This window comes from Anguilla anguilla, chromosome 1, assembly GCF_013347855.1.
Source record: "Anguilla anguilla isolate fAngAng1 chromosome 1, fAngAng1.pri, whole genome shotgun sequence".
In the NCBI taxonomy this organism is placed as follows: domain Eukaryota; kingdom Metazoa; phylum Chordata; class Actinopteri; order Anguilliformes; family Anguillidae; genus Anguilla; species Anguilla anguilla.
In genome coordinates, this window is record NC_049201.1 from 12,733,322 (window position 1) to 12,758,589 (window position 25,268).

Consider the following 25,268-nt stretch of genomic DNA (forward strand, 5'->3'; position numbering starts at 1 on the left):
TATTGTTTTCAAGTCTTATTTTTTGCTAATAATGACTTACAGCATGGTATGCTTTATTAAGTGTGTTTCTATAACAGTCACATATACACTAGTTGGAGCCATCTTACAAGACTGTTTATAATTTAGTCTTTCCTAAAATATTCCTTGCACACTGGATTCCCCCCCCCCGCCCCCCTAAGTAAAATACTCAGTAAAAAGTATGTGCCTCTCTTGTTTGTGTGAATCAGTGGATATTCCCCTAAAAGGCTCTAATTTCTGTCTTTAGAACAGAAGCTTTACACTCAGAAAAGGAAAATACCACAAATTTTCCACTTTACTTTTTCATTTCTTCCACAGTACGGATATTAAGTTCTCCTTTCTGTATTGAAGTCTAGAATACCGATGAACAGGTCAAGTGACAATTGAACAATAGTGATTTATATATAAGCCCCTTCCTGAATGCCTCCTGATATGTCTGAATTGACTGAAAAGAAAAGAAATTCCGCTGGATTACAGTAGGACCGAGAGGGAACACAAACTGGACGATGTTGCCAGAATCCAAAATCAGTGTTGAATAGAAGAAAAGAAAACTGCTTCAGATTTGGAGCACGTCTTTTTAAACCAGTACAAATATAAAATACACCCACTCCGCTAATTCTTTTATGATCTCGCCAGGTGCTGGAATACACTGCTTTTGTTAGGAGGAAAAAGGCTTATCTGAAGAGCATATGCAAATAACCCAAGATCTCCTCTTTTAGCAGCTTTGAAATGAACCAAAAATAAGGACCTGTTCCAGAACAGGAACCCGCGAGTGTGAGCACTGCGCAGACCTGCCCAAACAGCACCTTACTGTGGTAAAGATTATTACAGTACCTTGTAAGAGGACTCCTCCATTTTTTCTGAAGTAGGGACTCCCTGGCCAAAGAGGAGGACTGGACAAGCTGAATAGAGAAAGAGAGTGGGGGAAGGAGGGAGGAAGAAAAGCAGAGAAAGGGAGAAAATGGTCATCTGGCAATTTCATTCAATCCAACCCCCTGCCTCCAGTAACATGATCGAATTACCTAAAGTTTTCGAGCGACCAAAGGCTAGCTATTATAAGATCAAATATTTCAGAACCACCATGTATTATAGCCATTACCTCCGAACACACAGTAATAACAGCATCCCCCTTTGCAGCAGTCCTTTCTGAAACTGAGGAACAGGACTTCCTTCCAAGCAGATTACTCACTGAATTGGCCCTGATTATTTTCCAGCTGTGGACTTGAAAGAAATAAACATATTCAGGACTCAGCCCCTTACTACATTATAATTGTATTCAGGTGCAGATTTCCAACAAGTGTAATTTTCCTGGAATTCAGGGCTCTGGCTCCCCGTGTACGTTTAGAAGCACGCGTAAAAAAAGCATCACGCCACTGCTTCCCAACACAACCACACCCCCCCCACTCCCTTCTTGAACGGGGGCAGAAAAACAGGGCGATCTCCCTGGAAGATAAGACCTAAAAGGGTTAACGTGTCACTTAATGCCTTTATCTCTGACAGGGGACCACAATTTGAGCCCCCCCCCCCCTTTCCATATCTCTCTCCCGTGTAGGTAAGAGCTGGGATTGAGGTATCGGCCTCTTTGCCGAAGACAAATGCATTTCTGAGTAGACGGCTCGGTCTTTTAAATGGCGGAAAGAGTAGTATACAAATTTAATCAGGCTCCCGTCTGATCTTCATTCAGGCTGCCAGGCTTCCAGCTCCAGCAGACGCTGCCATTAGATAACACTGCGAGACGTTCGCTCCGCGATGCTCTCCTCTTAATCGTCTTAGAGTATATAAACTAATTGACAATTAGAACAAGCGGAAGGCAAAGGCACGGGGCTTTGAGCATATCTGTCTCCGCGGCACACGAAGCCCCGATCCTTCACGTTGCGGAGTGCTTCCCGGCTCAGGAACGCACTCGAATTGCCATGAACGCGCCGTAGCGGAGAGAGAGAGGACGCTTCCGTGTTCCACAGACACCTTAAATCGCGCCAACAGGAACCAGCGCCGCCATCTCACGATAACCCCCTTTCTACGGAGATGACGAGAGACGAGATTCTGACACAACATTTCTGGAGACTTACCAGGAAGTCTGCCAAACAAGGGGCCTAATTTCTCTAAAGGATGCTTTAAATTATAGCATTCCTCCAGATTTCGACCCTGATCATAGTGGGAAGTGTTTCAAATGCGTTTCAGCCAATTCTGCCGGGAGATCGAGTTGAGAGTAACATCTTCATTACCATACTGGTTTCCTAGCAACCGAAACAACACCTAACTTTCCCCCTTTTCATGACTCAAAAGGTGTTCAGATGGGAAACGTATACCAATATTACAGAGTAAGAGTACATACTGTACTATAACTCACATTAAATACATGGCAGCTTGCATCAGAAAATAAACAGCATTGCTGCAAAGGCAATATATACATGGTTTTAAAGTACAATGACTAAATTAAGTGCTTTAGAAACCAATAAAAGAAGCAGTGTGGCAATAGAGTGTTATCAGACTATGGGCAGTCTGTATGGCCCCCGTTTTCCGCCTGAAATAGAAAGTGTGCTGTTTGTTCAAGCCTGAGGAGGAAAGACTGTGCTCCCAGTGGTGCTGAGTTCACCACTACACCACAAGCACTCTCAGTAGCCATTTGGCGGGCCAGACGTCTGTTTATATTCCACGCGCACATATGCTTTGCATCAGATTACACTGGCGGTATGCGTTGCCATGGACACTGCATGCTTGTGATAGAATACCCAAGTCCTTTTTTAAACCGGCAGCAAGGACCTGAAAAATACAAACGCAACTTTTTATTTCTCCCTCACACTTCTTAGCTCAGGAAACCAAATCCATCAGACACTGACTAAAGCTGAATCATTTGACCATGGGTCTGACATTTCAATTTTGCATGGTTTATAAAAAAAAAAGTATGATGAAATCACCAGAGGTTGTGTCTGAGAATCCCTGCAAAGGGCACCCGCCCGTCAACAAAGGGTTTAATAACAGAAAGCCGGGGCCTAAGAAAGTCACCCAGCACTGCAGACACCATTACATTCTCATTACCGCATGCATAGTTTTACAGGGGCAGCAAAATGGAAATATCTCATCCTGATGGTATTCCCAGAATCCCTACGGAGGGGGGGAAAAAGGCAGACCTCTAGCAGAAAGGCTCTGAAGCAGGTCCTGTGGAATGGAAGGGAGCATGTCGGTTTGTGCGAAATGCTGTTTATCAGACGCGACTCCCGCGTGAAAGCTGAGCGCTTCACAGCCTCCGGGGGGCTCGCCCCGGACCCCGCGTCCGCCCCGGCACCAGAACCGCCGCGCCGCGCCGCTGCGGAGAACCTCGCCGTCGGCCCGAACCGCAGGACGCCAGAAGTGAAGGCATTCTTGTGCGCTTGTTTTTTTATGGGAAACACATGTGACACCGGCAGGAGTCGGGCTGTTCCCGTGCCCCTGGGTTTTTTTTTTTTTGTACTTAGCTCCGTGTCCTGCGGGTTTTGTAATGCTAACGCTCCACTTCTGAAAAACGGATTGTCTCACCAACTTGAGTGTAACTGCTGAATTAATTTCCCAACAAAAGCGAGCCCCTTTTTTTGATTCTATAATCTCATTTCAAATCCTCTTGCCCACTCCTTTCTCTTTTACCCTTGAAATCACAATCCTCTTTCAGTAATCTAAAGACTAATTGGTGCCAGCCCTGGCTCTCCAGCGCCACTTTTTCACGTTTCACTTTGTTCTGGCGAAGTCCAAGGCCACCTTCCCCTGAAACTCATGGCTCACAATGGACCCATTCTTGCGACCAGAGGGCTGTAGACACCACACACAATTAGTGGAAGGAATGTGAGGCCTGAATCTCACAGCTGGAAAAAGGAAATTCCAGAAACCAAAACGCTTACTTACCTAAATCTGGCCTTTAATTGGGCAGTAAGCTCCGATGTACCATTTTGCAATTACAGGCAGAAGGCTTGCTTTCCAACCCTTTGTAAATTAGACATACTCCATTTATTATTAAATAATGCACACAATTAAACATTTAAATAGTGCTCAGATTAGTTGCAATGTATCACACAGTGACCGGCCCTTGACTAGCTTCAGGTATAATGAAGGTATCATACAGTATATGCAATCATAAGAACAGAACTGAGACGGACAAACAGACATTCACAATCAATCACAAACACACAGTCACTATGGAAGGACTCATTTAAAAAATCCACCATAATCAAACAGAAGCTCATGATGCACACACACACACACACACACTGTAAGCACACACACACATACATACACACACACACACACACACTGTAAGCACACACACACATACACACACACACACATACAAGAAGGTTGCTGACAATTAAATTGTGTGGGGAATCCAGCTCCTGAAAGCCAACAGGGAATATTTTCCATGGCTCTTTATGGGACAGAGCTGCTTAGTCTTGACAGGCTTCCAAAGACACAGAGGAGAGACTTCGAGGAACAATAAATCAGAACCAAAACATCCAACAAAAACGTCCACGACTCAACAGGCCCAAAATAACCCTTTCATTCCGGGTGGAAAACCATCATCTCATTTCAGTTTAGAGAATGCAAAACTAACAATATAATTAAGAAAAAAACATCTGGCGGTCTTTCCAAGGTTCTGCTCATCATTGATTCAAGGTCTCCGCATGTTTTTAATCTTGCCTTTTGTCTATTCCCACTCACATTTTTCTGAAAACAAAACAGAACAAATGGCTTGAGGCCGTGACCCCTATCAATCTGAGGATAAAGGCTTAATGTAACAACCTGCCCGTAATATATGCAGCCGCAGCGGCTTGCTCATTGGCTGCCAGGGTCCGACGTTCGACGTGGAAACATCATCATTTACCATTGCTGTTTCCATTAGAATCAGTGTCTCGCACTCTGAAGGATCCTATAATTTTCTATTACTGTGGGAAGTGGAGAAGGCAAACAAGAGCACAGATCCCGACAGGGAGCGAGGAATGACTGATACTGAAAAAGCAGAGCCAAACGCGAACCATTTGTTTGCCCCAGGGAACAAACAAATTAGAAGAAAAAAAAAAATCCCAGTGCATTTTTACCCTCTTGTACATGTGATTTGTTATTCCACTTATTTTACAAGGCTGAAAAGATACCTATTAAAGATGAGCAAGAGGTCTGGCTTATTGCATTCAAAGCTTTTTTTTGTTCTTTCAGTTCATGGAGCCCCATTTAAAATTGATCTCCTAAAGCTACCGGACCTACAGTTGTCATCTCCGATAATTCACGCATCCACGGATTTTTATGAAGATGGACAAAAGCAGGTACAAAAATCCTAAAATAGGCTTCAAGCCATCTGCTGTTGCCATGGAGAGTTACGTGTTGCCAGGGTGATAGCGTATTTCTCTGCGCTAATGGCCTGTCCTTTTGCCAGGCAACAAATAGCCTTGTGATGCAACTGCACCTGTCTCAGCTATGTGTTACCATGGAGGCGTTCCTGTTGCCATGGTGACCATCACGCTAATCACCTCGCAAGGGCAAACATGCAGCAGTCAACTCCTAAGCCCAGCTGTTCTTCCTGATCTCGCTCAGACGAGGTACTGCTGGCATGTTAAGGAATGCGCCTGGCCTGGCCCGGTACACAACATCTCTAATGATCCCCAAGCTTTTCTTCTCTTCAGCTGGGCTCACAGAGCTCTGTGCAGGCTTAGGTTTCATTTGCCCACACGGGGACAAAAACAAAATATGACATTAAAATGCATCAATTATGTTGTCGATTCAGGGGTGCGGATGGCTTAACTGATTTAACTGCCTACCCCCTGGACACACGCACTCTCACTGCAGCCCTCTCAAATACAAAGAGCATGTGCACGCACACAGGCACACACAGGCACACACACAACAAACATGTATGTCAAAACAAACATGCATGCATGTTCACACATATGGGCCTGCACACCCACAGCAAGCACTTACACAAAAACAAACACATGTACACGAATGCAAATTAGCACGCATGTGTAAACACACACACACACACACGTACACAAACAACAGCACAATCGCATACACTGCACAATTGCACATGCGCAAACGACACAAGCAATGCACAAGTTTTTCAGAAAACAAAATCCGTTCCATGACCCTCAACTAAAACAACCCCACAAACAGTCAAGTGATGATGAAGAATAGAGCCTTGTAACGCAGCTCCGTCGGTGAGAAACTCAGCAGCGCTATAAAAAGGTATCCTTCTCCCCTAAAGCCACGGTAGCCAGATAAACACTTTATTATGTCCTGACACATAGCGTTCTGCCATCTGGCCTGATTTGGGGACAGGAAGCGCCGAGAGTGCCTGTGTGGAGAGCGCCGCTCCCGTCCAAGAGCTCTCCGCAGAGACCGCAGCCAGCCCCCATCGCGCTGGCGTTCAATCAGGCCCTTACGCCACCATAACCAGGGGTAAAACACACACAAACCCCCTGTTACCCTGGGTCAGATCACACAACCCAATATTACTAGAACGATCTGCCGTGAAAGTGGGATTGTGTTTACTGCAATCTTTCTGCACGGGGGAGGGGGGGGGAGAGATAAAAAAGACCTTTTTACAGATCCTACAGGGTTGAAACTTTTAAGAGAAAATGTGATTTGTGGAGCAGTGACAGGGAGATGCGGCCTCCCCGATCCCTTCGTCAGCTGGCAGCACTCTCCGCACTGAGCCAGGCCCGCTGTGGACACCACTTATTGATGGCTGGCTAATAGTCTTTAGACACTGCAGGGTCCATTAGAGAACTGTCAGAGCACTAAACCGGGCCTGACGTAATCGCCCACAGACACGAACGCCGCTTCCTCAAACCCAAACAAGCCGAGTGTTAAGCGATATCCATCATTTTCAAAATGAATGGAAGCAATCTGGGCCACATTTTGGGGGAGGGGCGACGGCAGGAAGGCTGCAATAACACATTCCTGCTCGGATAAGAGATTTCAGGACGCCGCGCCAATCTCGCTTCTCGCACCGGTGCATCTTGGGTAAAGTCTTGGGAGAAACTTTTTTTTTTTGTTGTTGATTAGGTGACCTCATTCAGCGTCAATTTGTTTCGCGGTGCAGCTTCGGATTTTGAATCAACAAGGCAGCAATATGCTGGCTGTGTAATTTTAATGCTGAATCCAAAGAAAATTGGAACAACTCAAAAAAAAAAAAATTCAAAAAAAAAAAAAAAAAATGAGGCAACAACAAGACAAACAAACACACCCCCAGACACCCTCTCCCTCCCGCAGATCAGCACCTGTATTCCAGCTCTTTTCTCCCACAAAACCCTGGGGCTGCGGAGGCTGTCCAATTTAATTTCAGCCTCTTTAAGTACACCCATCGCTGCCTTTTTTTTCAGCTGGAGAAACCGGCCTCCCATTTATTCCATAGCCTTTGTTAAGAATGATATGCCAGTTTAGGTTTTACAGTAAAGCAATTATTCTGTCTTACACAGTTGACTGAGTCGGCGCGCGGACCTGTTAGCTGGATGTGAATTAAATGAACCGGAGTGGTGAGCCTGGCGAGGCAGCCCCGCGCTCCTCTCTGACGAGTCTGCCGGGACAGCGGGCGCTGGCGCTCTCCGGCGAGGGCGAGGGCGAGCGCGAGCACGAGCGCGAGGGAGGGAGGGAGGGAGGGATCAATATCTCCAGCGAATCTCTTGCTTACCTTTGATATGCCTGAGGAGAAGTGGGGGGTGTGGTGAACGCCTGGGAGTACGGATGATAAGGTGTCTTCTTCAACGCTTGAATTAGATTCTGTCTGTATTCCGGGTCTATGCACCACAAGGAGCCTTTCCCAATACTCTGCGGAGGGAGAGAGAGAGGGAGAGGGAAAAAGACGCAACAACAAAGTGTTAGAGAGCAGCCATGCCGTTGTCAAAAAAAGGAGGGAACAGCGGAGAGGCGAAGACGCCGCGTCTAAAAACACAGCACCGTCAAGCTTTTAAAAACACTCCCCTCAGAGGCTTCGCCACACAAAAAAAGCAATGAATCTAGTTTAAATTGGCCTCCTTCTGAACAGATTATTTTATTTTTCTCCCACATACAGTACCTGTCAGATAATACACCGTTAGCTTAGAAAGTCTAAATTAAGAAGGGGAGGCCAGCTCTGCCACTGTCATTTATACAATATAATCGAATACATTAAAGACCTTGCATTTTTGGGACTTGAATATAGCTTGTAAGAAAGTCTGTTAACTGGGTAAAATACAAGATCCATAGCGCAAAAAAATCCAGTTCTGTGCAAGCTCAATCAAAAAAGCACATTACTACACCCAGCTTAAATCACTGCCCTCTTTCCCTCCCAGTGAGTGTCAACAACTGGCATGCAAAAATAGACCTGTGACTGTAAAAATGAGCATCTTTTCTTAATTAAAATCCTTGCTTGAAAGAAAGATAAAAATGCACATAAATCATGAATGAGCTGCAGGCACCAGGAGGCCCTTGTCTTTTCCAGCTCGGCTGCTCTGGTGAGTCTGCCTGTTCCCACTGTCACTGGCTGAAGATTCAAATAGTGTGTCACACGCAAGAAATTTATTAGGCCAGGCAACGGCTTCCAAATTTCAGCAGGATGCAGCAAAAAAATGGTTTAAGTGGGTCCTATTTTACACGCTTAATGTCACACCGACTTGAAAATAGAATCCTGATTAAGAACAATATCGTTAAGAAAAGCACCACAAGCCCTAGGAGAATTTAACGGAATATTTGGACCTCAAATCATACTTAACAGCCAAAACAAATCAACGAAACTCCTTGTTAATACAAAATCTTGAGGTACATGCTTTTGTGTTTTCCCTCATTTTTGTGCTTTAACTGTTTTTCAGGAGAGATTATGTTAGGTATGAATAGTTATAGCCTTCATAGTATGTTTACATACAGAATACAAAAACTGCTCTTTAACATGAATAAAAATGATGACACATTTGCATCGCTAAGTTATTTCTTCTGTTGTGTGATTGCGTGATCTGCCTTTTCTATTGAACACGACATAATTAACTCAAAAAAAGTTGCAGCTTGGGGACTTAAGCCATCTGCACAATAACGCAGTAAATTGTAATTTTACCTGATACCAGACTCAAAGGACCCATTCACAGAGGGGTCCCTGATTATTCATTTTCCCCTTATTTCTAAAACGGCTGCTGGTATCTTCAGTATTTACATGCACACCTCCAGAGACTACACAGTGTAAATTCTATTAATCAGGAGCTTGCTTGTTGTCGAAGGCAGCAACCATGTTGCTAGGAAACTTCTCAGTCGCATCTTCTACCCTCAGATGCACTGTGTCGGAACAAAGCCTTTATCACTGATACGCCACGGCCTACATTAGAGAAACTCGAAATGACCCGCCAAACATCGCGGAACACAATTCATCCATTAGACTGAATGGCTGGGTTAATGATTTGCATGGGCAGCAAGATAAAGCTGATTCTACTTCATTTACTAGGGAGCAGCACAGAGAGAACTGAACTTCCTGCTACCGGCCCCACCTTGGCCTCCTGATTAGCCGAGATAGATTTTATTGGGAAGAAATAAATGAAAAAGCAATGAAGCTTGTTCACCTTAAAACCGTACTGTGTACAACTGGACTCCTGCATGGCAGAGGAAAACACATTTGTGCCAAATATCCTCATTGTGGCAATAATAAGTATTTACTGCAATTTCATTGACTTTAATGAATTTACAAGATGTTCACACCCAGACTGACTTCCACAGATTACATTTTTTGATACAGAATCTATTTATACAGCTATATGTTTTACTACAGGAATTTGGGTTAAGAAACTTGCTCAAGACTATAACAGCAGCACCCCAGTGAAGAATAAAACCCACAACCTTTGAGTGACTACTAGCCCAGCCCCTAACCGTCATGGTACACTGCTGCCCTATTAAAGACAGGTGCCTATTTTAACACAAAATAAATTATAATAGATCATTACATTATTTTAAATATATAGTTTGGAATTCATCAACAGAAGGACACGCCCTAAATAAAAAATTAAAAAAAGTGTTTTGGTTTACCAAGGCTGAAGCCTTTTCATCAAAGTAAAATTACCTTTACAAACATGAAGGAACTGGCACAGCATGCTACACTGGCTCTATTCTTACAATACTCAACCATGATGGTTCTTTTTATTATTACAGTAGTAATAATGACCATTATATATAGCTATTTATTAGGGGTTTTTCAAGCACAAAACCTGCTATGCTATAATAAAATATAAATAAATACAAAACACACAGCCAAAGATCATACTGCAAAAGCTATGGAGTTCCTACCGTTTAGTATTCTGTGAATCATGTTGGCCATGGATTTCTTTACAGGAAAACTAAGAAAACATTGACCTCAAAACCACTTTCCCAGTGTTTGATTTCCTCTGTTTCTGTTTAAATTCTTTTTATTTATTTATTAGCATTTTCAAAGAAACTTTCCCCGAGGTACCAGCAAATTCATTTTACAAACTAGAACCGTATGTGTGTGTGTGTGTCAGCGTCTGTGTGTGTGTATCTGTGTGTGTGCGTGCGTGTTTTCACAGGTAAAATGCCCTTTGCTTTGATTTGTGTCATGGCAGCACCAGCAATAGGAGAGCAGTATCTCTTCAATAGGTAGCATGAAACCTTCATTGCGCCTTCAAAGTCTCTCAGTCCATGCGAGACTGCAAATCCATCACTGTTACACGACAAATGAGAAACAAACCGCTGCATTTGCCCACCTGATTCTCTACATTCAGTGGCTATACATCCTAATGCTCCTGTATAATGACAGAGCTGCACCCCTCCAAGGATACTCTACCAGAAATAGTACAGCACACACAGGAGCACAGACCCTCTGCATGGTTTCCCTTGTTTCTTATAAAATGACATCAGCTCACTAAAGATAAAAAGATAAAAACCTTTATTCCAAATTCCCCTATAAAACGAGAACTGTAAACATGAACATTTTCGCCGGAAAACAGTGAAGTACTGTCTGTTGGATCGTTTAGAAGAATTCTATTTCCTGTGACAGCAATGTGGGCATTTATTTTTAGATGAAGTGACATTCCCTAATTAACTTGTCAACTTTCCCCGACAAGGGTATTTCAAAACCATATCTGAAATTATTTGGGCGAAAAAGACCTAAAATATATCATGGAATTCAGGTCTTAAATGGCATGACTTGGATCATCGAGCCTAAGCTGAAAAGAGGGAACATTAAGTCGAATATACGAATAACGAAGCGATGGAGATTAATAAATACAATAAATAAAATAAATGACAATGAGTATTGACTGGCTTTCAGAAAAGCGTTTTGGGCATCAATTCAGTGACAGGAACAGAGGCAGTTTGATATACTATTACACATAACACAGAACATGCCACCGTGTGTAGGAATATGAATCTCTGGGGGATATTTGAAAATTGTTTGGATTAAACAAAGACAATCAATTCTAATTACTACTACGCCATAAATCGGCGACTGGAAGCCTCTGACAGCTTTCTGTAGCGATGGGAATTTCAAAGCCAATTTCACTGGGGGTCATTAACTTCTGACAGGTTTAGGTGAAAATATGTTTATTGGGTGATGCAAAATGAAACATGTCAGGGATAAAAACAAAATGTCAATTTTTTATCCTGTCAAACAAAAAATATGACAAATATGTCACACAAAAAAATAAATAAAATCCAAATGGAGGAGAGGACTTGCTCTAGCCACATTTTTGAATTTTTGTTAGGTATATAGGCTATGTGTTGTGTGCATGCTTGCATGTGTTCGTGTGTGTGTGTGTGTGTGTGTGTACGCACGCGTGTGTTTTCCCAACTGATGAGCTGCAGAGGGCAAGGAGAATTCCCCGGAGTGTATGATATTACTAACGGCCGTGGCATCGGATTATTCATATTTCCTTCCCAGAGAAGTGACCCTGCTGGTCTAAATTTCCAAATGTACTGTAATCAGGAAAAATCAATAGGGTTTAGAGCACTTTCTTGGTGATTTATTTCCATCTCCTGACAGCTGGCGTGTCGGTCTGAAGGCCGGCTCAATGGCAGGAGTCAATAGAGTCTCCAATCAGAGGGAAAAGGGGAAGGGGGGGGAACACTTGGATTACACTGGTCTCCTAGGCAACAGGCAACAGTAGAGTATATAAAGGCTGTTTGATAGTCTTGGCAGAGGGATCTTTCATTCTCACTAAGAACCATGGGTCTCTGAAGATGCAATACTCCATCACAACCAATACAGTTAATCCCATCAACTTCCATGCAAAATGAAAGGACTGCTATTATGAGTCTCTCCCTCTCCCCCCCCCCTCCCCTCCCAGCATGAAGCCTTCCTTTAAAAATCTGTGAAATATGGAATTGGCAGAAAACAGTCGCTCTAAAGCTGGATTTTTGGTCGCCTCATCGGTGGAGTTGAGTACCTGTGTTTGAATTTCTTAATCATGTTCTTTTCCTCACTCTGAAGAAATTAGCCATTGCATTTCAGAAACACGCACGTTTTTTAATTTTATTCCTGAGGTCAGCGGTCTGCGATGCGAACGGTTTCACATAATTCAGCCCGCTCCATTTGTCCTTCGTTCCCTCCGCTCCCTGCTATTGGGCGTGCGGTGACACAGCAGAGCGACCGGTGTCCGTTTCACGGCCGATAAGTCAACGTGAGCGAGCGACCAGCCGCGGCAAAAGTCTCCAAACCCCAACAGTCATCAGCGGCTAACGGCGCGGCGCCCTTCCCTCCGGTTCTCCCGCCACGGCGGCTCTTTGTTCAGGTGCCCCGGCGGCCCCCGGCGGCCCCCGGCGCGCACGGCCTCGCCTGCGCCAGGGCTGCGGGGGGAACGGACGGGGGCCCCCTTCCCATTTGCGGCGCGTGGAGGGGATGCACTCAGGAGCTAACGATCAGGCCGCCACTTTGGCCCCGCCGAGCCCCCCCCCCTCCCGAGCCCTCACTCCATTACCGCGATTGCAGCGGAGCACCATGGGAGCGTCTCCAAAGTCTCGGGCCCCACTCAGCCCCGTCTGAGGCTTTGGGAGCGCGGAGTGGGGGTCGCCGGGGTTGCCCCCCGCTCCGCTCCGCCACAAAGGGGGACTTGTGCAGAGAGGAGCACCCACCGAGCGGGCGGGCGGCGTGCTTTTCATCTAAATAGGACAGCACATCATCTTCCCCTCCGCCCTTTTCTCTCTCCTCCATCTTGATTCGGCGCGCGGGCGTGAATGGCGGAGGGGTCGGGCGGGACAATGAGGCCGCGGGACAAAGACTCGCAGGAGATTTAATGGTGCTGAAGACGCCTCCCGGCTCAAGACACCCCTCTCGAACCCTGCAAGGCCCATCGAAGTGACTGCCCCCACACAAGAGCACTGTCTGAGGGGCATTGTCAGGACCTCATGCAGCGACATTCCCCGAGGAACCAGGGTCCCCGTTCATTCAGAGTGCCGCTTTAGCGTCCACAACATGGCCATACGTTACTGCTTGTGTTGGAGGTCACTAAAAAATATGAGTAAACAATGCCTTGCTTTTGTATGTTATGGACTCAACTTCCATTGAGGCACAGGTGGCCCAGTGGATCTTCAAAAGATTACAGCAGATTATTTGTTTCAAGATCTCAGAGCTTTGTCAAATAATTGCTATTTTAATCCTAGCAAAAGATCACTTTGCTAAGACCACAGCTTTTTCTGAGGACCCATACCACAACAATGCTGCAAACGAGAACAGAATCATATTCAGTCTTCATAATCAAGCCCCTCCACCAAACCCCCCCCCCCCCATCAACCCCCAAAAAGTCAAAGTTTTCCAAGGCACAGTGGGGTCTGAGGCTGGTGTCAAGGCTGGAGCCATGGGGGGGGGACAAAAGTCTAGATGACAGAGGACTGGTGTTGAGAGCTGCAGACTGGGTCAGAAAGCCATTTCTTTTCTTGGCGGGCACACATACTGTTTATGCTTAAGCAGATTCAGCATGTGGAGGTTTTCACAAGCAATATGGCGTCCCCTGTGAAGACAGCATAAGGCAGAGACGCGAGGAACTGGGATTTGGGCTGGAGTCTGCGCTGAAGCGAGAACCTCGTTTATAACGATGCCGATTACGCGTTTCAGAAAACGGCCATCTTACGTTCTAAATTTAACGGGGGGAATTGAACCCATCTGTGAATCAAGCTCTGTGTATGTGCATTTAGTGAAATGGGTAGCAGTTCAATATGTTTCAGCTCATAACAGGATCTCTATGCGTTTTTGGTGATTTGCATGAATTGTTTTGCCTTGCATTCGGGCCATTGTTGTTCTGACTGGTTAAAAACACATTCCATCCGGTCTGACAGGAGACCACAAAAACCATTTACTGAGGCAAAGCCGGGTCAATTTTGGTCCTAGAGGTTAAAAATAAAACAAAGAGACTGAAGCTATGACTCAAGAAACCCAAGTAATTTCAGCTTCTCTCATAAAAAAAAAGCAGCCAGTATCATTGTAGAACTACTGCCGAAGATTTTGTTACTGTACAGCAAGAGACCAGAAGGTACTAGCCTACATGTGGTAGCGATTCAACTGCTCACATTTCTCATTTAGAAGCCTACATTTCATTTTCACAGTTTAAACATGCAGAACTTCTTTTCTTTCTTATTTCAATGGCTTAAGGCATTATGCACAGGATTACAGGGGGTTTGGTCACTCTTCCCATTTGGTATGCTGGGGATAGGTGTCACAAAATCAAGGACAGTAAATACAAGCCTGAACAGATGGCATTAGGCAGTAATGTCCCCAAACACAGAAAAACAATTTATGTCTCAGCAGGCGAAAGGCACTAGAAATAGTCATCACTGCAGCACACGTTACCTGGTCCTTCACTCCTTGCTTTAAGATACGGTGTGCAGACGGCTCCTCTGCTACTGCAAAGGACTGCTGCACTACATTTCGTGCTCCGGTTTTCGGACAACACGCTAATAGCTAACTAAAGTTGAGCAATCCAAATAGTTCCTATTGTCTGTTTTAGTTCTTAAGACTAATTGTCTTTTTGTGTCGGTGAGAAGCTAACAAACAACCCTGGCCCAGCTAGGCTGAAAATTCCCTACGCAATTCTCTGACGTCATAAAAATACCAATCATAGCACCCATCCCCACCCCCAGTCTCACCCCCAACCAGTCAGTCAATGCCCCAAAAATGAAAGCGAGAGAAAATGGTTTTGTAGATGGGATTAATTAGCGGATGAGTCATCACAGAGACCAGAAATCAAAGGGAAATAAGATTACAGCTGTGCGTTTTCCCAACTTCACCTACAACCACCTATCGATTTAGTCACAGCACTTATCAACTGATTAACTGCTTGCTTTATTATCCTAACTATGAGCAAAAAAACATGATTTACCTAATGCAGTTTAGATAAGACAGCACACTTAAAAACAAGTTTCTTGTGTCCTTCCCCAGTTTTGAAAACAACACCGGACACATAAACAGAGAGAATCCCTTATTAGACCTAATCTACCTGGTTCTGGTGAGTTTGATGCTCTTGTTGCTCTTGGCGCGAGCGGAAAGCTGCTGACGTGCCCAGTCTGCGCTCGGACGCGGCCGCTATTGATCACAGCCACTGCCGCGTCAGCGCTTATTATCAGGGACCTTGGGAGTCGCAGCGTAACCCTAGTAACCCTGATAAGCAGTGGGGGGAGTGACGCTGGGACGAGGAGGGGGGGTGTGGGGGGGGGGGGGCTGGTTTGCGTGCCATAGCTCCTCCACACAGCTCAACATCTGTCCCTCTGAAACGCAACATCTGCCCCAGACGCACATCGACGGGCAGGGCTCGCTCTCACGCTGACAGACGCACGTCACAGAGTACATCATTTTGCCTGTGATCTGAGAAACAAAAGCGCTGACCCACAACAGGTCAAACCGGGAAAAAGAGGCGGGATGGGGGTGGGGGGGGGGGGGTAATTTCCTTCAGGGCCCAGAATGCACTGCGGTGTGGCAGGAGGCAGCAAAGGACAGCCGTCTCCCTCGGCATGTCAGATATGTTCCTTTTTCTAAATAATTAAACGGATGAACTCCAGAGAACTACCGAGTAAATAAGCGGCACATCATTACAATAGCAGCGAGGAATCTGGGTCATGGAGGATGAAATGCTTTTTGTCTTTATGAAACTATTTGGATTATTGCCAGGTGTTTCATTTGATCACCGATAAAGGTGACTGAGGATACCTCCCTTTTGATCTCCCAGAATAATCGCATATTAATGTGCTGCAATATATTTCGCAGCTACTGTACTTTATGTCCCCGCCGCATTTTTCGGCTGTCTGTCACTATAGAAACAATGTAAACAAATGAAAACATGCACAGTTTCACATTAATCATCAAATGCACTGTATCTCAGCAGGTCCACCTCTTACTTCAAAGACAAAGATCACTTCTCACTCAAATTCTAGAAATACCACGAGTGAGGGACTCTGCCTGTCTGTCTTTTTTCATTCTAATTTCATCTCGCTAAATGTTTACAGATTGGTCTTCCAACAAAGTCCATTGATAAAATGTGCAACATTTATCTAACTTACTGCTTGTGAAATGTGCTCATTTTCCTATAAACAGTTCATGTAGGCCTATATAAGATAGACCACATCCACAACAAAAACAATTCTATACCATGAAATAATGTTCCCGGTAGTGTCTGTGTGTATGTACGTGTGTCAGAGAGAGAGAGACAGAGAGAAAGTAAGTGAAAGAAAGTTTGTATGTGCGAAAGAAAGGCAGTGTGTGTGTGTGTGTGTGTGTGTGTGTGAGAGAGAGAGAGATAAAGAGAGAAGATGAGAGAGTATGTGTACATGCGTGAGAGTGTCTGTGTACACACAGACGCGTGTGTCTGTCTGTGTGAGCATGCAAGTAGGAGACACCAGTCTTGCTGATCCACCTCACTCAGACTGATAATCCTGGAGTGGCGGCATTGTGTTTGTAAACAACGCCATGGAAACTAATGACACACTGACTGCAGCACTGGTACACACCTCTCAGATTCAGACAACACTCAGCTACAATCACACAGCACAGTCAACATGGGGACTCGCATACAGCTGCACTGATTAATGACATTTGTCAGGCCGTGACCCAGAAATACATTCACAGAAACATGTGAGGGCATTGTTATTATAATTTCCAGCTCCTTCAATTGATGGAAAACAATTTGGCAGGTGTGCAAAAAGTAATTTCATTTCAGCAGAGCCTAGTTAAACATAAATCGACTAGAATTGAGATTATTTAATCTGTTTCCTTTTCATACCTTTCCCTCTGAATATTTTGTCACTCGACCCAGCCATAAAAACACTACCAATTTGAAGCGAGACTTCAAAATTGGGTATTGTCCTACTGCAACTGCTGTTTGTTTTTAACCGAGTAATGATAATAGCTATAAACACGGCACGAGAAAATGATCAAAATATTAAAAAACAGATTTTAATTTTATTGCTCCAATGAGGTGACTTTGCATCGGAATTTGCCGTAAAGTTCAGCAAGGGTACGGCGTGTTCACCCAAATGCATTTTACATTCAGCTGTACAGCTGCAGGTCCCATCAATTTCAAACGCAGCCGCAGCACACGAAACGACACACGGGGGCTGGGGAGATAAAATTTTGAGAAAACCATAAAAAAGCAAGCTGCCACAAATAAGCCCTGCCCAAAAAGTCAGGTCCGCTGCCATCGGAAACCATTCGGGAGCAATCGCTAGTGGCCAGCTATAAGAAAAATACCAGGAGCATACAAATGATTTTCTTGACACTTTCCGATTAAATTCTCAATGTAGAATCAATAGTATCAGTGTAAGAAATGCCAATAATTCTGCGCCACATAAATGAGAAATAGTGCTAATTCAGTCACAAAAATCATATTTAATTGCATACCATGCCACAAAATGAAGAAAAAAAAACTACACTGCTAATTGTATGCTCAGTGAAGGCGTAATCAAATTGCTGAAAGACTACCGTAGGACACAGGCAGAGAAGACAACATTTAGGCTATTGCAGGTGCATTTCACAATTACTATGTGCAAAATACTCAAAGTATCTTAAATATGCATAAATATGTGATGATAATGTGAACAAAATCTACATTCAACACTTTCATTTCAGGAAGCTAAGAAAAAATTGAGAATAAATCAAGTTCTTTTTAAAGTAGACCGGTAGAAAGGTTATCACTTTTCTGAAATGGACAAATGATCCTTTTAAGTTCCTTTCACATAATTTTTAGAGTGTTTGGTGGTAATATTAGGCCTAAAGTTTGTTCTCAACTTTTACTAACTATTTTGAGATGGCATTCCTATTGTCTTACTTTTAACATTAGGTCTTTAAATATAGGCTAGACTTCATAAAAACTAGAAAAAAAAAACTGACAACAACATGGCTTTAACACAACAAGCAACAAACTACATATTTGGGCCTACTCTGTTAATATATAGCCTAAATGACTAAATAAATGTAGCTAAGACTTGGTTTTGATTAAAGGTGGTCTCTTTGAGGCTTGGTCGACTAAATGGGTTTGTGATATTTCATTTTTTCATCTGTTGCATTGCCTAAATGTATCATATTCAAAATGATAAGCCTCAATGAGCTCTTCTTTGATAATTTCTTTTAGCCTCAAGCTAACAGTGCTGATGCTCCTATTGCATACAGTGCACTTCAAATTATGAAATTCAGAAAAAGAAGAGAAAATGTTATTAACTATGGAGTACAATACCACAGTGTTCACAACAGAAAGAACTACAGACTGAAACCAAAACTACAGATAGTGCCGAAAGATGATTATTTACAAGAGGAAATGCATTGTAACTGTAACTGATCTAAGGTTCGGATTAAATGCATGGTTTGCCACCAGTTACACAATTAAGTTTCACTTCAAGAAATTTTGCAACATTTGACCCCCTCTCCCAGACTGCTGTTTGAGAACAGAGGTGGCTTATAAGCACTTACTGTATCAGGCAGATAAGCGCAAGATAAGTAAAGTACTTTCCTTATATAACCTTAACTACTAATACCAATCACTTACTGCAAATGCCCCCAATTACCGCAATATTGTGTTAATGGCTTTGATGATGTTCTGCTCAAATATCCCTTGGTATTGTGATCACAGCAGATCAGAAGGAGTATTTGCATTCAGAAGAAGCACATGAGTACAGTTATGCCCATTTAAAGTGCTTTTCCCACGTTTTCTCACTGCTGTATTGATCTAGATGAAAGCCCAGCATACTATGTACTTCTCTCATGTGGTTGAGTGTGGTCCCACAGACCTCATTAAACTCAAGAGGCTTTGCAACAGTAGACCACTTGAGCATTATCGGATAAACTGCACAGTGTTAATAATGATACCGTGCGTCCTTTTTTATACTTCAGGACTGCAATCATATGTAAACTAACCATCTTTTGTATACAACAAAAAGGCAATGCAAACAGCCAGGAGACGCCTTCCCACTGTATTGAGCACAGGGGGAGGTAGACTTGAGCAGTCAGACCCAGCACAAGGGGTTAACAGACTGCGGAAATCAGCCCGACATGTTGTGACGGGTGAGGGAAGAGAGAGACTCCTGCCCACTGCACCGCCTTGACTCGACTACTCCGCCGCGACTGGATTAGCCTTTCCCAGTGAAGGGAGAAAAAAATGCACGCGCACACACACTGCCACATCAGTTTCCCTGTTGCTACAGCAACTGCTTACTTTCCATGTCAACTGCAACCTAGTTTCTATGGAGACACGTATACAAAAAAAATTCTTTGCAGCACAGCCGAGGACCAGATGGCAGTGAACTCCGTAAGTCACATGGAACGGCTTTACTCTTCAGACTGGTACAGAAGTATGAAGCATTCTGGTGCACGCACGCACGCACACACACACGCATGCACGCACACACACACACACACACACACACACACATGCACGCACATGCATGCACAAGTGCGCGCACACACACACAGCCATGAGTGCACATGTACACAAAAATGTTGCATACTGCATGCTAGCACAAATGCAAATGCATCACAAGAAGCCATCCCTGGATAATAAAAGTTTATATAGGCTATGTTATATATAAGATTACGTTATGACATAGAAAAAAAACCCTGAAAGGATGTAAGGAACAGCTTGCACTCTGTAAAATATGATTACAGATGCATAAAAAAAACTAGGACATTTTTAACAATCCAGTAAGAGGACACTGCAGAAAAATCGCCCTTACCTGACTTCTGTCCTTGTCCACTTTCTTAAAACACTTATTGAGAGACAGGTTGTGCCGGACTGAGTTTTTCCACCCTGTGGGGGCGTTGGCAAAGTAGGGGAAGTGTTCGAGAATCCAGTTATATATATCCTTAACAGGGAGTCTCTTGGAGGGCGAGTCCTCGATGGCCATGAAGATGAGGCAGCTGAAGGAGTAGGGGGGCTTGCAGTTGGGGTTCTGCTTGGCGTCGTAGGGAAGGTCGGACTGAGCAGGCGAGGGCGGGGTGTCGTCGTCCAGCTCCTGGACGGGGCTCACGCTCCGCAGCATCGAGTCCCCAAAACTATTGAGCAGGTTCTTGCTCTCGTGGAGCCAGTTTAGGTTGGTGAGCTCCTCGTCGTCCAGGTTCCCCTTCTCCAGCTTGATGATGGGGGGTTTGAGGTCCATCTCCTCCTCCTCCTGCAGGGCCTTGGTGAACGAGCTGGCCTGGTAGAACTGGCTCAGACCACTAGTTACACTGATACCGGAACCTTCCGGTTTCTTACTTGGAGGCATGACGGGACCCATTTAGACCAAGACACCTGCAGGGAGAGACACCAGGGACAGTTAGCGTTTCCTGTCTGTCTGTCCCTTTCTCTGTCTTTACATCTAGTTTAGCAAAGCATAGCTCTCTTCTTACAGTTGGGATTTACTTAAGAAACAACATGCATGATATTAACACTCACACCCTGGATTAGTTTTCACAATACAAAGCAACTCTGGCACAAAATTCCATATTTCTGACAAGTAAATTATGCACCAAAAAAAAAAGCAAAACGCACGACCTCAAAAAGACAACGGCCATTGTATTCTCAGAGACAGCTCTGGAATGTATAGAATGCTAGGTAGTGTGAAGTCTGTGGGAGACTGAGATAGACATCCATCAAAATGGAAAAACAATGCTGTCACAATCTGTGAGTTCACGTATGGTGCTTCCTGCAAACACTTTCTGTCTCTGCTTCTCTCATTCATTCAAATCAGACAGGCACACACACTTCAATCCTGCTCAGTTAATATTGTTTGGAGTAAAACTTCACCGATTCAACCCCCGGAAACAACTAGGCCCTATGTCCTCCTATTGGGAGAGCATTGGCTTCAGTACAATTGCTAATATAATTTCCAATATAACGATCCCCGTTAAAGCCAACAAGATCCAGTGGGGGTGGAACTAACATGGTTTCAACGTCTTTCATCCTGAAACGAAGTACTGAGGATGTCTCAGAAAAGGCTCTTACCGACTAAATCCACTGTCATTATGACTGATTTATTCGCATTTGTCACTGTATACCATGAAATGAGTCCCTCTGTCTCTGCCTCTCTCTAATTAAGGTAATAGCCATGTTTATGGCTCAATCCCTTGTTTTTCTGTAGACTTGTCAAGCAAAGCAGTCGCTAAAAAATATCTGCCCGTCATAAAACTATTCATTAATGAGGTCTCACAGAGGACAGATGAGACTATGGGCGGTTTTATAAGGTGGTAAACATGTACCAGACTGTACCTGAGTTTCTCTAAAGATGATGAGGAGATGGCCTGTTCATTGAGCCCCCTGATGTGAGCACAAGTTTAATTATTTAATGCAGTTTGCACAAGCAGTGGATTTTTGTTTTGTTTAAAAGGTTTATGCTGACATTATAAGTATGTATATAACTGCACATCAATGCTGACATGCTCCTTCAAACCCCAAAACACACAGGAAAAGAATACGAGTGTTAAAACAACATTGCATTTTGAATTAACAACACATCTACCTCCAAGACATCACTCAGACAAAAGGAATTAAAATGCCATGCTAATGGAGTACCAGCTATAAATGTTGTACAGTAAAATTCTCACTTTATTTGATCTATTTATGGATACAGCACTGTGCAAATTATAATACCACAAAGAACAAATTCACATCAGCTTGTCTCACTGTAAAATTGTGCACTCATCTCCAAATTTTACCAGAGAAATATGAAAAATATTTGGGAGGGAAAAAAATCTCTGTGGCAATGGTTGTGTTATCAATGACATTGATTGGTAGACTTTAGAAGGACAAATAAAATAAGATTATTTACAATTAATCATTAACCAATGTGTTGCTACCTCTCTCCAGAAAGCAACTGATCCAACTTCGTCTCCAAATGGGAGTTGCGCTCCCCTGAGTCTCTGAACAGGAAAATTATATTATAGCCGACAGTAAAGTAATTTAATTGCACTGTTGCTATGACAACACACTGCTCTGTTTGGGCCTAATTTGCTTAACTGCCAATTGCATCCCTAAGGGATCTCATATATCATTCTTTTCCATTCTTTTGTGTTCTAAACAAACTTATAAACAACGCCTTAAGACAACGTTCCTGATCAACTGCGAAGTTCACGTGAGAATGGTAGGCTACACTAACTTTTTAAAGTAGCTTATTACTGAAGCTTTGTATAGCATATTCGCATATCGATACATTTTATCCCAGACTAGCGGCAAATAAAACCGTATTTCAAATTCCTTAAAATTATGCGATTTATAGCCTATTCTATATTTATCAGTTGATACTAACCGACTGAAAAATGCAGAGTTGTCACGTTAGTTGCATTAAGCAGCAATTATAAAGTAACGGTGCCAAGGCATCAAAGACTCAATTATTAATTAAGCGGTTTATTTAATCTTGAAATCATGCGAAATATATTTGGTAGCCTACCTTATCACAGGTAGCAACTGGTTTACTGAAAGTTCAAACCATACCTTTCTGCGCTTGGAATGAAAACTCCCACAAGTGTCAATTAGTAAACAACTGAATACAAATCTACAGAGTTTCCGTGCACAGATACAGTCGGTAGGCCTATCGCCACATTTCCCCATAAAACGGGCGTCAGACAAGAAATTTCTGTCCGTTTTCTGAAACTTAAATTATTTCATTTTTGTAGAAGGGTAGGCTATAAAGTTACAGCTCTTTCTCATTATAGAGAAGTAGGCTAACCTATGTTGCGGCATTGGCAAAAGTAGCCAACAAACCAGGCAAAATGTTGAAACGTTTTTTATTAATTTCTGAAATAAGTCATGTATTAGCGTAGCCTACTCGACATGCTCTCGTAGCTACTGGGAGCCAGAATACGATCCTTGTCGCACGGACGCAAAGCACAACAGTAGGCTATACGATTAACTAGCTTTCTCGCAATTAAAGCAAAACTTTTTTAGTCGTACGTGGCGGTTTTAAACGCCATTATCTAATCGGCCAAGCACGGTCGGTAAAGAATAGAAATTTACAAAGCTCTCCCCTTTCCTTACCTGGGCATGTGTGGATTAGGCTATACTGAAAAGTATCGCTGGAATCAACGTTCCTGCACAAATTCCTTCAAATCCTTCCATTGCATTCTTTAGCCCAAGTCACACACTGGCATCTAGAGAAAGAAACCGGGAAGGAAGGAGTAGTCACCAGGCATCTGCAGACAACCTCGGTACATAACAAATTCTCTAGTCGTTTCTACTATCCCGATCGCCTGTGTCTTGAGTATGTGTTTTGCTCTGTTCTTGCTGGGGAAAAAAATAAACTGCTCTACAGCAAATGAAAACTGCACACATGACCAGGGGAGAAGCTGTGGGCAGGGCGTCATCAGCGAGCAGCAGTAACGGGATGAATCGGGGGGGTAAACACAAAAAAAGTAAAGGGTCGGAGATAATTAAGCACTCCGGTCTGTTTGAGAGCCCAAATACCAGCTGTCCGAGCAAATCAACATTTGTTTGTAATAGGTCTGCTAACAGAGCAGCGCAGTAGCACCGCATGGTTATCAAGTCACAGTTAAATTAATCAACATCACACTCTTTTCAGGGTAAACGGGGGTTCCTTGGGCAAAAACGATAACGTTTGCACACAGGGACCTTCATCTAAATAATTATAATAGAAGAAAAGGATTTGATTTTATACTGTTGTATTAATAATTGCGCCTTCTACGTAGCATATTAGGTTGCTCAGTGTCTTCGTAATATAACGGGAGTTAAATAATAATAATAATAATAATAATAATAATAATAATAAAGCACTGTCATTATAAAAAACTAACAGTTTAAAACAATTTCACCAATTAATTAATATTAATAAGAAGAGCCTAATAATAAAATGTTTATTATTATTATTATTATTATTATTATTATTGTGGACTATGTTATGGACATTCTTTTTTACTGTGGGCCCCAAAAAATCCTGAACTAAAGGGAGCAGAGAGTGTTTGTATTATAAAGGTGCCCTTTATTCATATATGTGGATGACTGGATGAGTTATGTTCCCAACAGGGTCATTTTTACCTTGGTTTTATCCCACAAAAATCAGAACAATTAACAGGTATTCCTATGAACAGCAAGGCACACTAATAAACATCTGTTCTAATCATTGAATCTGATGACTTTTGCTCATGTCTATGCATGAGAGCACAGCACGTTATTGGAAGGTCCAGTAGCAGCAGTTCCACAATTTTTTAAATTTTATTTTTATCTAACATTGCTTCCTTTATGAAACTGCAGTTTTGCACTAACGGTATTCACTTAAATATTGGTTTCATAACATCAAATGTTTTTGCGATACTCATTTTTAAGGTGACACAAAGCGGAGAGATAAAAACAAACAGTGGAGAGTCAACAGTCCTGTGAACTCTTCTCTGAACCGCTCAGCAAGGCTTTTTTTTAATCCTGTGGGGTAACAGTGCCTGTAGTCTGCACCAGCCGTGGGCCTCCGTAAAACACAAAGGCAAATCCACTCTTGAAAAGACACAGGCTGCCCCTATTACAAGCTAACCAACTGCCAAACTGTCATTTCGCTGCTCAGCCAAACAGGAGACTTGTGTAATAACAACCTCAAAACTCATTTAAACTTTGAAAAGGAAACTAATGAGGCTATTCAGGCTGGTAATAAATTATTCACAGAACTACTGATACAACTGAAGTGACAGGACAAAGTAAACTTCAGACACCATGCTGGAATATGGAATAAAGTAGCCCGCAATGTGCAGTACACTGTAAAAAAAAATCCCTGACTAGTCATGGTCTAAAGCAAGCTGAAAACTACTGAACCGAAAATAAGCGTGTTCTATTTTCCTTCAGAGATTTAGTGCAAATGGCAGCAGGGAAAAAAAA

General features: G+C 43.3%; 1 protein-coding gene across 10 annotated transcripts in view; it reads right to left on the bottom strand.

Moving 5' to 3' along the window:
- foxn3 (forkhead box N3) overlaps window positions 1-25,268 on the bottom strand; it is a 71,082-nt gene that overhangs the window by 27,085 nt on the left and 18,729 nt on the right. For 5 of the 10 annotated variants that reach the window (XM_035412547.1, XM_035412611.1, XM_035412595.1 and 2 more), the window contains exons 2-4: window positions 20,152-20,708; window positions 7,670-7,806; window positions 853-920 (exon numbers count right to left, since the gene is read on the bottom strand). In XM_035412547.1, coding sequence (XP_035268438.1) covers window positions 853-920; window positions 7,670-7,806; window positions 20,152-20,694 — 748 coding nt within the window. In that variant the 5' untranslated portion in view covers window positions 20,695-20,708. Of the gene's footprint in view, window positions 1-852; window positions 921-7,669; window positions 7,807-20,151; window positions 20,709-23,429; window positions 23,717-25,268 lie in introns of those variants that run through there. The other 5 variants (XM_035412556.1, XM_035412584.1, XM_035412565.1 and 2 more) reach the window with 2 other exon arrangements.